Source organism: Pollachius pollachius, assembly GCF_949987615.1.
Source record: "Pollachius pollachius genome assembly, chromosome: 7".
NCBI lineage: Eukaryota > Metazoa > Chordata > Actinopteri > Gadiformes > Gadidae > Pollachius > Pollachius pollachius.
The window spans coordinates 6338066-6351389 of record NC_136940.1 but is presented as its reverse complement, the minus strand read 5'-3'; the positions used below and the strand labels follow the sequence as shown (position 1 = coordinate 6351389).

General features: G+C 47.9%; 1 protein-coding gene across 1 annotated transcript in view; it reads left to right on the top strand.

Moving 5' to 3' along the window:
• The window catches only part of negr1 (neuronal growth regulator 1), a gene marked incomplete at its 5' end in the record, with an annotated part of 125631 nt that overhangs the window by 82663 nt on the left and 29644 nt on the right, over positions 1 to 13324 (top strand). Inside the window, 2 exons of the mRNA XM_079739350.1 lie at positions 944 to 1064; positions 3798 to 3946. Of these exons, the coding sequence (XP_079595476.1) occupies positions 944 to 1064; positions 3798 to 3946 (270 nt within the window). The remainder of the gene's footprint in view (positions 1 to 943; positions 1065 to 3797; positions 3947 to 13324) is intronic.

Sequence of the window (13324 nt, the reverse complement as noted above, 5' to 3'; positions counted from 1 at the left end):
TTTTTCTCTGTCTCTGCTTCCTCTGCTGTCCAATGGTGTATTGGATTGGACCAAATGCTTTTGTTACCAATTCTATACAATCCCAATTCAGTAATTTAATTTCTTTTCATGACTGTGTTGCCATAAGGGAGGTAAATATATGAAGCAACAATAGGGCGCTGGGTTGCTCGAGAAAGCCCTGGTGTTTAAAAGCAGCCACCGCAGACACTGGCAGGGAGATTTACAGCACATTTCTGCACATGAAAGGAGACTCATTCGGTATTCACAGAGCCGGCCTTCGCCATTGAAGCTTTGAACTTCCATTAAGCAATTTATCCCCATGCAATACAATTCATTTCAGTTTTCCCGACTCTCGGTATTCTTGCTGTACCTTTCCCATTCTCCCATTTTCTCTCTCTCTCTTTCTCTCTCTCTCTCTCTCTCTCTCTGTCTCTCTTTCTCTCTGGCCTCGGTACAATCGAGTGTCAGGTCAATCCCCAATGTGTCGGTTCTGGTCACCTGACCCACCGTAATAATGAACCAGTTCCATCCAGAACTCTTCCCTTCTCCGGTGCCTTGTTTTGTTTACCTATTCTTAGGGATGCCTACTGGTAGATGGTGGAGGTAGTTGTTTGAACCCTGAATCTCTTCTACTGGGCGTTGAACACTCTTACTTTTTCATTACATTTACATTTAGGGCACTTTGTTAGTCGCTTTTATCCAAAGCGACTTACACAAGTACAATTGTCAGAGGAAATCACTGTCGATACAGTAAAAATATTCATAGAGACAAGTGGCAAGCACTTACAATTGCTAGGTTAACCCATTCCCTGTGCACAACAACGATAGCTTGGATGAGGGGACCCCCCATCATTCTACATCACCTTAGCTAACAAGTCGCTAAGCTAGCACCTCCATTTATCACTCGTTGACGTTTTCTCCTTCTTCTCTGTCTTTCTTCCAGTCGCCCCGTCCATCCACGAGATGAAGAGCCACGGGGTGGGCCTGGGCCGGACCGCCCTGCTGAGGTGTGAGGCGGCCGCCGTGCCCGTGCCCATCTTCGAGTGGTACAAGGGGGAGAAACGGTGAGTGGAGACCCGGTCCTGCCGTCTTTACTGTTCACTAAAAACGCTTTTACCCGAAGCGACTCACAGCGATCAAACGTCGGGGTTCGAACCCGGTACTATTCCGCTGGGAGTCAGACCCCACCCAAAGCACTTTAAGGTGACATATTATACCACCAGATGGGAGTGTGAATAGCCCTTAAAAGCTGTTTTGAAAATATGCCTCTTTTGACATCACAAATGGGCGTGTCCACCTAGATGTGTGCTGGATAGATCAGTCTACCTGCCGACGCAGTGGACTGTAGCAATCGTTGCTCATCTATCCGTCGTACATCTAGGTGGACACGCCCACTTGTGATGTCAGAAGAGGCAGATTTTCAACCGTAACAGCTATTCACACTCACACCTGGTGGTATAATATGTCACCTTTAACGATCCTGCCCTCGTAGCATTAAACTCTTTTTAAGAAGAGCCGAACCTCGACCACCATCCAACCATGTCTGCAGATCATTTTCAAATTTTGTTGTAGAAAGTTAAGCAACCGTCATGGGGGGGGGGGATTAGGTACATGTCAGACCTGACATATTGTGTCCCCCTGCCAGAGCCGATCCCCCGAGGTGCCTTGTTAAAAGCTGCACCCAGTTTCTACTTCAATGGGCTGCGTTGACATAGCTAATCCCGGGCTGGAATACCTTCGGCGCCAATGAATGTCACCGTGGCTGCTGTCGCACACCTGGGACCAACGGATCCTGTGGGTAAACGCGTCAAGCACTTGAGTACCTGCACTTCTCGCCTGAAACATCTTAGCCTACGCTACGTCTCCCCGTGTCCACACACGCTGGGCGCCCTCGATATGACGGAGGACGCCACCGGTACCTCTTTTGTGTCCGCATTTTGTGCGTTCCTAAAGGATTTGCCGAGGTAACGTCACCACGAGCCTGCCTTTTCGATCACTCCGGGCACATACATCAATCAGTCGCAGATTCAAGTGTTGGTTCTTGAATTTTAAAACCAAATTACCCCCCATTACCCATCATTTACCCACTCCTGGTGAGCACAATTTCAATCATCAGCTCACACTGTGCTAATTGTAATTACGGGGTTGGATTCAATTTATTTAAATAGCTGAGGAGGCGCGTGATTCTAGCCGTTCCGTAATTCAACGTCTCACTGTTTGAATGCGACCCCTTTCGCTCCTCGCATCGGAAAGACGTGAACCGCCATACAGAATCCATAGCCTAGTCGTGCAGAGTAAACGCTGTCTGTTGCTTTGCTTCGTAGCTGTGGTGCCAGTGTCGCTTGCACTGTGCGTTTATCCTCTCTGTCTGTGTACCTGCGTGTGTGTGTATATGTGGGGCTTCCTCCTATGCTATGAATGCTATGAATGCAGTGCCCTGGCCTTGTTCACATCTGAATTAATGTGACAGTTTGACAGGAAAATCTCTCTTTTTGATGTGGCATTGCCTTCAGTTGTGAATGGAAGGGATGGGACAGGAGAGGAGAGGAGGGGGGGTGGTGTGTTTATCGTGGTAGCACTTCTCCTTGTGACAAATAGAAGCATCATCGCATCATGCTCGTGTCGGTATCCGAGGAAGAGGAGAGCGTGCACTCGGCGTACTCCCTCTTCCTGCGGGGATTAACGGTAAACGTTGGGGCTCACGTTTCGAGAGGCGTCATCATGACAGGAGAAGGGGGGAGGAACAGACGTTTCCGAGATATTCCGGACATAAGGTCACACACGGAGTGTAGCTTCGGCTCGGGGAGACACCATGGCATCAACGTCGGTTGGGGGGAACGCTCGGAGGAGGAGGGAGGCTAAGGCGGCGCAGCCAAGATGGAAACCTGTCCTCTCTCTGGTGGACGCGCACAGCTTGGAACCAGCAGGGGATTTAGCAGGAGCCACAAATAAACAACAACAACACGCCGACAAGCTAGCACGCCGCCAAACAAGCACCGGCGAATCAGACGTTGCTCTTGTGGAAATGATAACCACTTTGTGAAATATTAAAATATAATATTATAGGAATAACAGTGATAATAATACTGATGCTAATACTTATAAATAATGATAATAATGAACGATCAGAAAAATATAGTTATAGACATAACTAAAGGTTCCCTATATATAACAACCTTTATATAGAGATGAATAACTATATACAACTATTTACAAATGTATTTATACACATTTTCTGTGTTGATATGTCTATATTTGTACAGTCTACCACAGTGGTCATCATTTCACAGCCAGGTGCCAGCCTCGACAGGAACACAGGATTTATGGTTAATACCGCCACAGCTGGGCGGCAGCACAGAGAACAACGTGTGGAGTGGCGCCCAGCTGGTTTACACTAACCTTGGGGTTACTCCCCCTCTGAGCACCACCCCACCAACCCCCCCCCCCCTCTCTCTCTCCCCCTCTCTCTTTCACCCTCACACTCCCTTTGCAGTCCTTGAAACTGTCTCTCCCAGACAGCGGGTGTCAGCGAGAGAGCAATAAATAGACGTGTTGAAGAAGCGGCCCGATGAAGCACTGTACACCCACGGAATGATAAACATCTCAATCCTTCGACTTGAGTCCCGTCACTTTTCTGTCTCCCAACCCTGGACGCGCCCGGGGGTCAGCGATCAGACAAGATAAACAAACTATTCTCCTGCCTTGTTCTTAGTTTTCTGAGTGACGTTGCTGACCGTGGTCGGTTTTGTGTGTGTGTGTGTGTGTCTCCGTGTGTGTGGGTGTTTGTGTGGGTGCAGGATTATCAAGGGCCAAGGCATCGACATCAAGAACCTGAGCTCAAGGTCCGTGCTGACCGTGAACAACATGACAGAGGATCGCTACGGCAACTACACCTGCGTCGCCACCAACAAGATCGGGTCGGCCAACGCAAGCGTGCCTCTTATCCGTAAGTACCTCCCACCTGTGTTAACGTGTGGCTTACCGGAATGGCGGATTGATTCGGCGGGATTAATAGGGGTGGGGGGGGGGGGGGGGGGGCGTGTATGTGTTGTGGACGTGAGCAGGGGGGCTTGTGCTTTCGTACCCTTCATCCCTCGCTCTCTCTCTTGTCTGAGAAGTCTTGATTGTCTCATTGTTTTTATCAGCATGGCTGTAATCTCACACAGCGAGGGCCGGTCGGACCAATGACAAACCTTCCGCCCACACTAACGCCACTAACGCATTGCTAGAAACAGATATGTTGCATTGTTGACTGCCAACCGAAGACTGGTTGGTCATTAATATTGCAGGTAATACTTAAAAAAAACAACTTTTTCTGGTTTGTTTTTGTCATGCTTAACTGGAAGCATGGCTGCTTTTCTTTTGTTGTGTGTGTGTGTGTGTGTGTGTGTGTGAATGTGGGCGTGTGCATGTGTTTGTATGTGTGTGTGTGTGTGTGTGTGTGTGTGTGTGTGTGTGTGTGTGTGTGTGTGTGTGTGTGCATGTATACTGGTCTGAACACCCCAAAATGTGCAAAAGTAGCAAACATAGTATGGCAGCCCGCAACCGCCCTTTAGTTGGATGGGAGAAAAATGGGAATCCATTTGATGCATTCGGTGCTAAAATATGAAAAGGTGATTTCAATTATTCACTACTTTTTTTGCTGCACCCCCTCGTGACTCCATTGTTGTTAACAAGCCGGGAGACTCGCACAATATGAAAATATATTTCTGTGGAATTGGCAATTGTCAAAGGAGCGCCCCGCTCCGCTGTTTGCATATGCACAAAGAAGGCACATGAAAGGCTCGGGATGCTCAGGCAGTTGATCCTGATGTGACACAAGCTAGGCCTCAGAGCTCAGTGCTAGTCTAGCAAGACCCCCGGAATAGATACTCTCTCTCTCTCTCTCTCTCTCTCTCTCTCTCTCTCTCTCTCTCTCTCTGTCTCACTCTCACTCATTCGTTCGCTCTCTCACTCACTCACTCACTCACTCACTCACTTTCTCTGTCTTTCATTGTCTTGTTCTCTCTATTGCTGTCTCTAACTGTTTCTCTCTCGCTCTCTTTCTCTCATTCACTCGCTCTCTACCTCTCTCTTTTGCTGGCTTGCTTGATCGCTCTCTCACTCGCCAACTCTTTACTTCAGTCTATGCATATCGCTCCCTCTCTCTGTGTCTATGTCTCTCTCGTTCTCTCTCTCTTTACTTCTCTCTCTCGCTCACTGTCTATGTCTCTCTCGCTCTTTTCCTCTCTCAACCCCTGTCTTTCTCTCTCTCCATATCTTTCTCTTTATCTCTGTGTCTCTCTCAATGTCTTTCCCTCTCTGTGTCATTGTATCTCTCGCTCCATCGTTCTCCCTTTCTATCTCTCTTTATCGGTCCCTCTCTTTCTCTCTCTCTATCAATCTCTTTCTTGCTTTGTTGTCCTCTTTACAATCCACAGAAAATCGCTTTTGTTTCTGGCTGTTCCAGTTCTCTTTCCTTTTTTTTTCTCCCTCACACTACGACTCGCTCTCTCCATTCTCCGGCTTTGTCCAACGCCCCTTTGTCTGGCTTTTATCTTTTTATTTCCTTTTTTCGTTTGCCACCTATCTAATTTGCATGGTTATCCTGCTAATTTCTCTCTCTCTCTCTCTCTCTCTCTCTCTCTCTCTCTCTCTCTGTCTTTTTACAAAACAAAACACCTCTCGTTCTCTGACTATATTGCATGCTCTCTTTCTCTCTCTCGCGCGCTAGCGCTCTCGCTCTCTCTCGCTCTCTCTCTCGCACGCGTGCGCGCTCTCATTCTCTAATTCTCGCTGTCTCTCTCTCTCCCCATCTCTGTCTCTCTCTGTATTTTTACAAAACAAAACACCTCTTGTTCTCTGTTCTCTATATTGCTTGCTCTCTGTCTCTCTCTCTCTCTCCCCATCTCTGTCTCTCTCTCTCTCTCTCTCTCCCTCTCTCTCCCCCCATCTCTGTCTCTCTCTCTCCCTCTCTCTCTCTCTCTCTTTCTCCCTCGCTCGCTCATATGATCTTTGCTAATGGAAGACGGGGGGGGGGGGGGGGCAATTTGGCTGTCGACCTTAATGAGAAATGGCATGCAATCGCCCTACCTCCCCCTTTCACCCACCACACTCACCGGCGCATCAACGCAGATGACAAAAACCCCAGAGGTTGGAAACCAGCCTGGGTGACTTTGGATTGCTATTTTAGAACCCAGTCAATAACTATTGATGAGGAAGACGAGGTGGGCGCAGAGACAGAGGGAGAGAGAGGGTCATGCATATTTGATAGTGCATCATACACACGGGGGCAGAATTTAAAGTAGCGTGTGGATGAAATCGCTGTATAATTTATAGGTTCTCTGTGATAGCTTTGTCATGTTTTTTGCTCGGTTGGATATCGATTATCGTACGGGGACGAGGACGCGGACGGGGGGAGGCGTCGGGATTTGGGGAGTGAAGTGGGTGCGTTGGCGGAGTCGTTGCCGTATGATTGATGATGATTCCACTGGAGGTCGTTTCCCTTTTAGCGGCTCCGTCTTCTGGCTAAACTGTGTTCTTCACACCGCTCTCTCTCTGGTTCTTTCCTGGTCCGTTTGGTTTGGAATGGGCCTGGACTCCTTGGTGTGGGTTTGCTTCGGACAGGTGTGTAAGCGCTGCCAATTAAACTGGGATGCGGACCAAAGGACTGACCGCACCGCTTTGTTAAAGGGCATGGCGGGCTCCGGATTCCAGAACAAACAGGGTGCAACCGACGTGATATTATTTTGGACGTGAACACAGTCACACGTTTATTTCCTCTCCTTTTGTTTTCACGACTTCCAAATTTCTAAATCGGTCACTGGAGTGTAGTCACTTTGTCAGTGTTTGACGGAATAGGCGGAAAGGCTGGAGTCCTTGAGGCGGAAAAAACGGTTATTGAAGTATTATTTATGTAGTGAAGACGGCTACTCTGGCTTGTAGTGTATTCACTGAAAACCAATAGTTTGGTTAGGCCTTGTAATGGGAATTCTTGTCTTGTTTCTGAGGGCTAGACTGCTCACTGTGTTGCACTACAGTAGTAGAAGTGTACTCTAATGTTCTTTGACTGTTTAACTTTTTTGGAATCAGGCTCCCTTTCAGCAAACAACACAACTATTTGCTCTGGTTTTGATGCTGGGGCCTGACAGAGAGCAGAATGAACAACTAAACTGTTACTGTTCGTGACATGTGGAAAACACAAAACCTTTCTTCTACTCTCCTCTTTGTACTATCAAAACAATTAAATAAATCCAGGCCAGCCTGCTTCTCCAAAAGCATCTCGAAACTACAGTCCAGTGCCTTTCTTCAAAGACCTATTTTACAGTTAGAGCTAGGGTTGGCAATTATTATAGAAACATTTTATTTATTTTCATCATTTTTGTTGAAATTGTCTTTACGCCCAGCCAGCAATCAATAAATCAAATCCGCTGACAAAAAAAGAAAGAAAACTCGTATCTGTGACCGCGCAGGCCTGTAATAAGCTTATCCAATCATTTCATTCAGCTCAAATGAAATGTTTGGATTACCTTACCTGTCTGTCTGCCTTCCAACCAGGCAACTTGTGCACTCACTGCCGCATGGCTGCTTGCGTCTTCCAAAAGCTAGGCAGAGCTATTGCTAATGCCAGCAAGCTATTCATGTTTTTTAAGGGAGTGGCAGTTGGATTCTTTGGCTTCTCTTTGGCTTCTCTAACTTAATCTGACAAATTGCCTACCCTTGCTTTAGTGTGCTGCAGAAAACGGTTTGATGCCATATTTGTTATGTTTTAATAACACAAAGTGATTAATATAAAAGGCACAGTTAGATATGTTGTAGTGGAGGCTTTTATTTATCAAGAGTTCAATCTCTCATTCTGATTCAGAGCCGCGCCGCCTTTAATCAAATACCCCGCAGACGATGGCCCATCTCTCTTCACATACTGCTTTGAAAGCGCTGCACATTTCGGATATACGCGACGATTATTGATTATGTGATGATTGTTGAAGATTAAATGACACAAAACAAAGCAGCCTCACTGAAGAAATGAATCGTATTAGAACCATATCTGCTGGCATAATGCTGCAGTACTGTCCCCCATCTAAATGAAAATATTGTGCCCACTATAAAGCATACTTACTCATTGTTGAATTGTGGATTTTGAGTCACTGACAGTCAGCGAATGACTGGAGTCTTTGAATACATGCCAATGGACAGTTACAAACCAAACTGTGTGTAGTAGCTGACCTGAAGAGACGAGTTGTCTACACTCTGTCGGTATTCTTCCATAGTACGAATAAATGAAGTGGCTGTTTCTGGACACAAAACAAAAAAAAGTGTCCGGCTATGCCTCGGAATCACCTCTGAAACTAAGCACATCCACCTAGGCAGGATGTGTTCAGTCGGGAGTACACACATACCCCCTCAAACACTCATTCCCCCTTTACACACACCCAAACACACACACACACACACACACACAAACACACACACACACACACACACACACACACACACGTGCCCTGTCCTAACTGACAGCTCTGAGCTGAACTTTTCCTGTTTCCCGTGGAAGACGTCGGTGAGCCGGAACAGAAAGACCCCGTCGCTCCCGGTAACCCTCTGAATACTCCTCCGCTCTAATTGGCCCGGTCCTCTGATCCTCCCGCCTACCGCAGGTTTACTCCGGGAGGAGATCTCCTCCCCCACACCCCTACCGCCAACAATTTTCATTTCCTTCCTCCGTGGCGCCGTTGCTCCCGCTCCACCCTTCACCTCCAACTCCACCTCCACCAATCAGGGTCTAAGGGGAGCTGCTTGATGGCAGGGATGCGGAAGAACTCTCATTTCCTCTCTCTCTCTCTCATCCTCTATCTCTTTCTCTCTCTCTCTCTCCTGATACTCTCTCTTTATCTTCATATATTTTTTCCTCCCTTCATACATCCCTTTCCTTTTCATGCCTCTTTACGTTTCTTTCTTCATCTCACTCTTTCCTTTTCATTCCCCTCTCTCCCTCTCTCTCCACTCATCTCCCCCTGTCACCCCCTCTTCACAGACCGTGCTCCCTCCATCTTCCGATCTTCTGATCTTATCTTTCTATGTCGCTCTCTCTCCCCGTCCCTCCCTATCTCGCCCTTCCCCCCCCCCCCCGTCTCTCTCCCTCTCTCCCCGTCCCTCCCTATCTCACCCTTTTCCTGCCTCCCTTTTCCCCCCTCCAAACTCTCTCCCTCACTTCCCGTCTCTCCCTCTCTCAACCTTTTCCCCTCTCTCCCTCTCTCTCCACATCACTCTCTACCTCCATCTCCCTTCCCCTCACACACACACACACACACACACAACGTAATGTATGTGTGTGTGTGTGTGTGTGTGTGTGTGTGTGTGTGTGGGGGGGGTGGGGGAGCTCCCCTTCGCTAGCTAGCCCGGTTAATGAATGGCGTGTCACGCGTATCAATCAGCCGCCCGTGTAGGTGTCATCGCAACACAACTCCACGACCGCCTTGTCTGTCGTTGTTGATGGCGACGACGAGGACGATGATGATGTTGTTGTTGTTGTTGTTGTTCTGGTTACTCGCCTCGCTCCGGCCGGCCTCGATTGCTACCCTGGATATTTTGCCGTTGGCCTGCGGGCGGGTGGGGACCCCTGAGTCGTGGTCGTGTTGTGGTAACGGCTTTCACGGTGAAATAATGCCAGAGCCCGCCGGGAGTGGAGACGACGCACGTTAGGTTATTTATTTAAAAAAATTGGCCATGTCGAATTTCATTTTAGGAACAGCAACACACAACACATCTATTACCCTTGTCTCACGCGCAGGAATCAATCATGCAAAAAAGCGCTTGTCTAATGCAATATTCAACTGTTTTATGAATGTTGTGTAGGCAACAGACTTTTCAACTTTACGAGGCAAACTATTAAAATCCCACAGAAAGCAGATTTTTATGTATCTTAATGTTTTTTATGTTAACTACCATGCATTTTACCATAATAAACCCCCAACAATCTATCTATAGAAAGATTATGTGTAATCCATCACATTAGCCTGTTTTTCTGTCATGCTGAGATCAGGAAGTGTTTAGGTGCTGTAGCAGCGGCCGTATCCCAGCAGGCACTGGGGCACATGATCTCCCCCCCCCCCCCCCCCCCCCGCTACCAACAGATACACACACACACACACACACACACACACACACACACACACACACACACACACACACACATACCAACCCTGTTGGACAAGTAGGCTTACAACTGGGAATGCAAATAGCAGTCCCTGGTTGGCTGGGCTCAGTGGAGGGGTCTTCACTGGCTGTGACACACACACACACACACACACACACACACCCACACACACACACACACACACACACAGCGAGCTGCATTAACAAGGTCATTTGAGAAATACCAAATGATCTGGCTCATAAATTCTGAAAATGTTTAACACCTACTGCTGTATCATTAGAGTCAGTGAAGAGGAGAGGTTTGTGGGAAATACTGAGTTGGGAGTCAAGCCCAGTCAAGTTTTGCTGGAGTCACTGTAGTGTTTTTTGTTCCTTGAAGTTAGTTTTATCTTCCTTCAAGCTGTTATTTTCACTTAACCAATTTAAATCACCCTTTTATTTCTGTTAGAGAAAAAAAATCATGAATGACATACCCTGGACAGAAAATATTAATATCTTCTGTTAATATTAATATTTTCTGTTTCTCTTTATTTTTTCTGTTCTCTAGGGTCTAAAGTTTGTCACTCTGCTTTTATCTCTCTCTCTCTCTCTCTCTCTCTCTCTCTCTCTCTCTCTCTCTCTCTCTCTCTTCCCTATTTCCCCCTCTCTCTCTTGCCTGCACTCTCTCTCCCTCCCTCTCTCCCTCTTTCTCTCGCCCACTCTCTCTCTCGCTTTCTCTCTCTTGCCCGCTCTCTCGCCCGCTCTCTCTCTCTCTCTCTCTCTCTCTCTCTCTCTCTCTCTCTCTCTCTCTCTCTCTCTCTCTTCTCTCTTACTCTAACTCTCTCTCGCTCAGAGATCATTCTCACAATAAGTGTTTTCCTTTGGTTAGCTTCTAAGCTGCTTTATCTCTGAATCCAGTAGGGCTCGAGTTAGCCACTGTTAGCCAAATGCTAATCTCGGTGTGTAGCCACCGCGGCAGCCTATCCACCGTCACCACCCCCACCCCCCTGCCCTCTTTTTGGTTTGAAAGTCTTTGTTGGTTATCAATCTATTTGATTTCAACCAAAAAAATATCAACACCAAAAACATATTGAGTTCACCAATCATGTGTATCGTGTCTTTCCTCACCTCAATTCCTCAGAGTACACGCAGGTTCAGTAAGCGATATGGCAGACTATCAACTCCTGCAGATGAAATAGTTCCTGTGTGCGGTTGTTGTTGTGGTTTTCCTCCGAAAGTGCTGTGCTAGAGGCCTGGTTACCTCACGTAGCACCAGCCCTGGGTTGGGGGGGGAAAGAGAGAGACAGAGACTGAGAGAGAGACATAGAGAGAGAAAGAGAGGGAGAGAGAGAGGGAGAAAGCGACCCTGATTTGAGCTGGGGCAGGGGAGATTACGAGTCAAAAGGATATAGCACTGTGCATTAATAGAGGGGAGAGTCTGAGAGCTCGGCAAAATGATTCACCGGTGAATTCACGCCGGAGTATTAATCAGATGGCCCACGTCCCCCTATTTGAGGGTGCGGTAGAGGAGGGAAAATAACTGCCTTCCCCCAACCTCCCCACCCCTCTCGGCCCAACCCAAAGGAGCCCTTAAAGTCTAAACATTCGGTGGAGAAAAAGATGAATTCCCCCAATTTTCCCCACCTGGTGTGGTGCGTATCATTTAACTTTGTTATAATCATTCCGTACACACATTTCCCCCACCTTCAAACGGAATGATGAAATCAAACGTAAAGCACCGTGGAGGGAGGTATTGCGTGATGGAAACATACGGCAACACAAAAAGGAAAGCCAGCAGCACGTCACAAAATGCACACACACACCCACACACACACGCACACACACACACCCTCAAGAGCTTGATGTGTTGTCTGGGCGCCTGTGTAACAGCACGAGAACATCCCGAGATTCTAAAGACGAGACTTCCAAGCGAGTACTCGATCCCACATGTGGCCTAGATACAGTAGTTAACCGCTGTGCGTGCGCTGTGTCTCCGACGCGTGTTTTACCTGCGCGTACGCTGCTGTGATGCTGGCTGCTGTCGACAACGACAACAGGAGCCCTGTTTTCTGTGATGGATAAGCTCCGCCCACACCGCGCCGCTCCTTCTACGGGGAGCAGGTGGCGCGCGGTTTGCTTACAGAACCGCGGGGAGCCTCCTGAACCCTACACTCGTCACTTGTTGTCGGCAGGATTAGCTCTGCAGCTTCTATATTTTTTTTTATTTTATCTTCCACGCGACGTTCAAGGTTGTATCACTCGATCACGGCACTATAACGGACTCCGGCTCGCACCTATCGCAACACGGCACAGGCGGCCAAAAAAAAGGACAGATCCTCATATTTATGCAACGTTTGAATTGAGAATTGGGTGTTCGCCGGCAAGAACGTCCTCTGCCGACTTACACACGCACACACACACACACACACACACACACACACACACATACGGACAGACACACACACACACATACGGACAGACACACACACACACACACGCACACACACACACACACACATACGGACAGACACACACACACACACACACGCACACACACACACAATGCAGGAGCAGTATGACACACTGTAGATTTCCCCGTTGTCACATTATTCCATCTCTCTAAATGCCAGCGGTGCCTCAGCACCGAAATGAGTTCATAAGATAATCGGATTGGGAGTGACATCTCTCCACAGGAGGATCAAAGGCAGAATGAAAGTTACTGCCTCTTTCACTGCGTTCTTCACAGACTACTCAGAGAGCTCACTTCCCCAAAAAATCGGGAGGACATAATATGAGAATCTTGTGCGTCCGGAATCAATTATGAGGTGAGAATCCGATTATGAAGTGAGAATGTGATTAAAGAAGTGGCCAGCGGTTGCAGATTAAATTACTGCTGTTAATTGAGCCCAGTGTGATCTCAGGGCGCCCATGTGAAAGACAGACAGTCCATTAACAATTGCGGGGCGGGCCGCCAAGCGGTTAAAAGTTTTGCGCATTTTATCTTAGTCTCCCCCCCCCTTTCAGGACGTCTTAGCCTCCGCCCGAACCTCCGTCCCCCCTAAGAAATTACCCGTAGGGAATCCCGTTCCAAACGCTGAGGTAGGGCGACCGTGCGACTGCATTGTTCCTCCCCGCCTCTCGAGGGCCCCCTTTCGCCATACCGCAATGCACGAGGGCATCTTGTCTCCATCCTCCCGTTCTTCCTCCGTCTCCT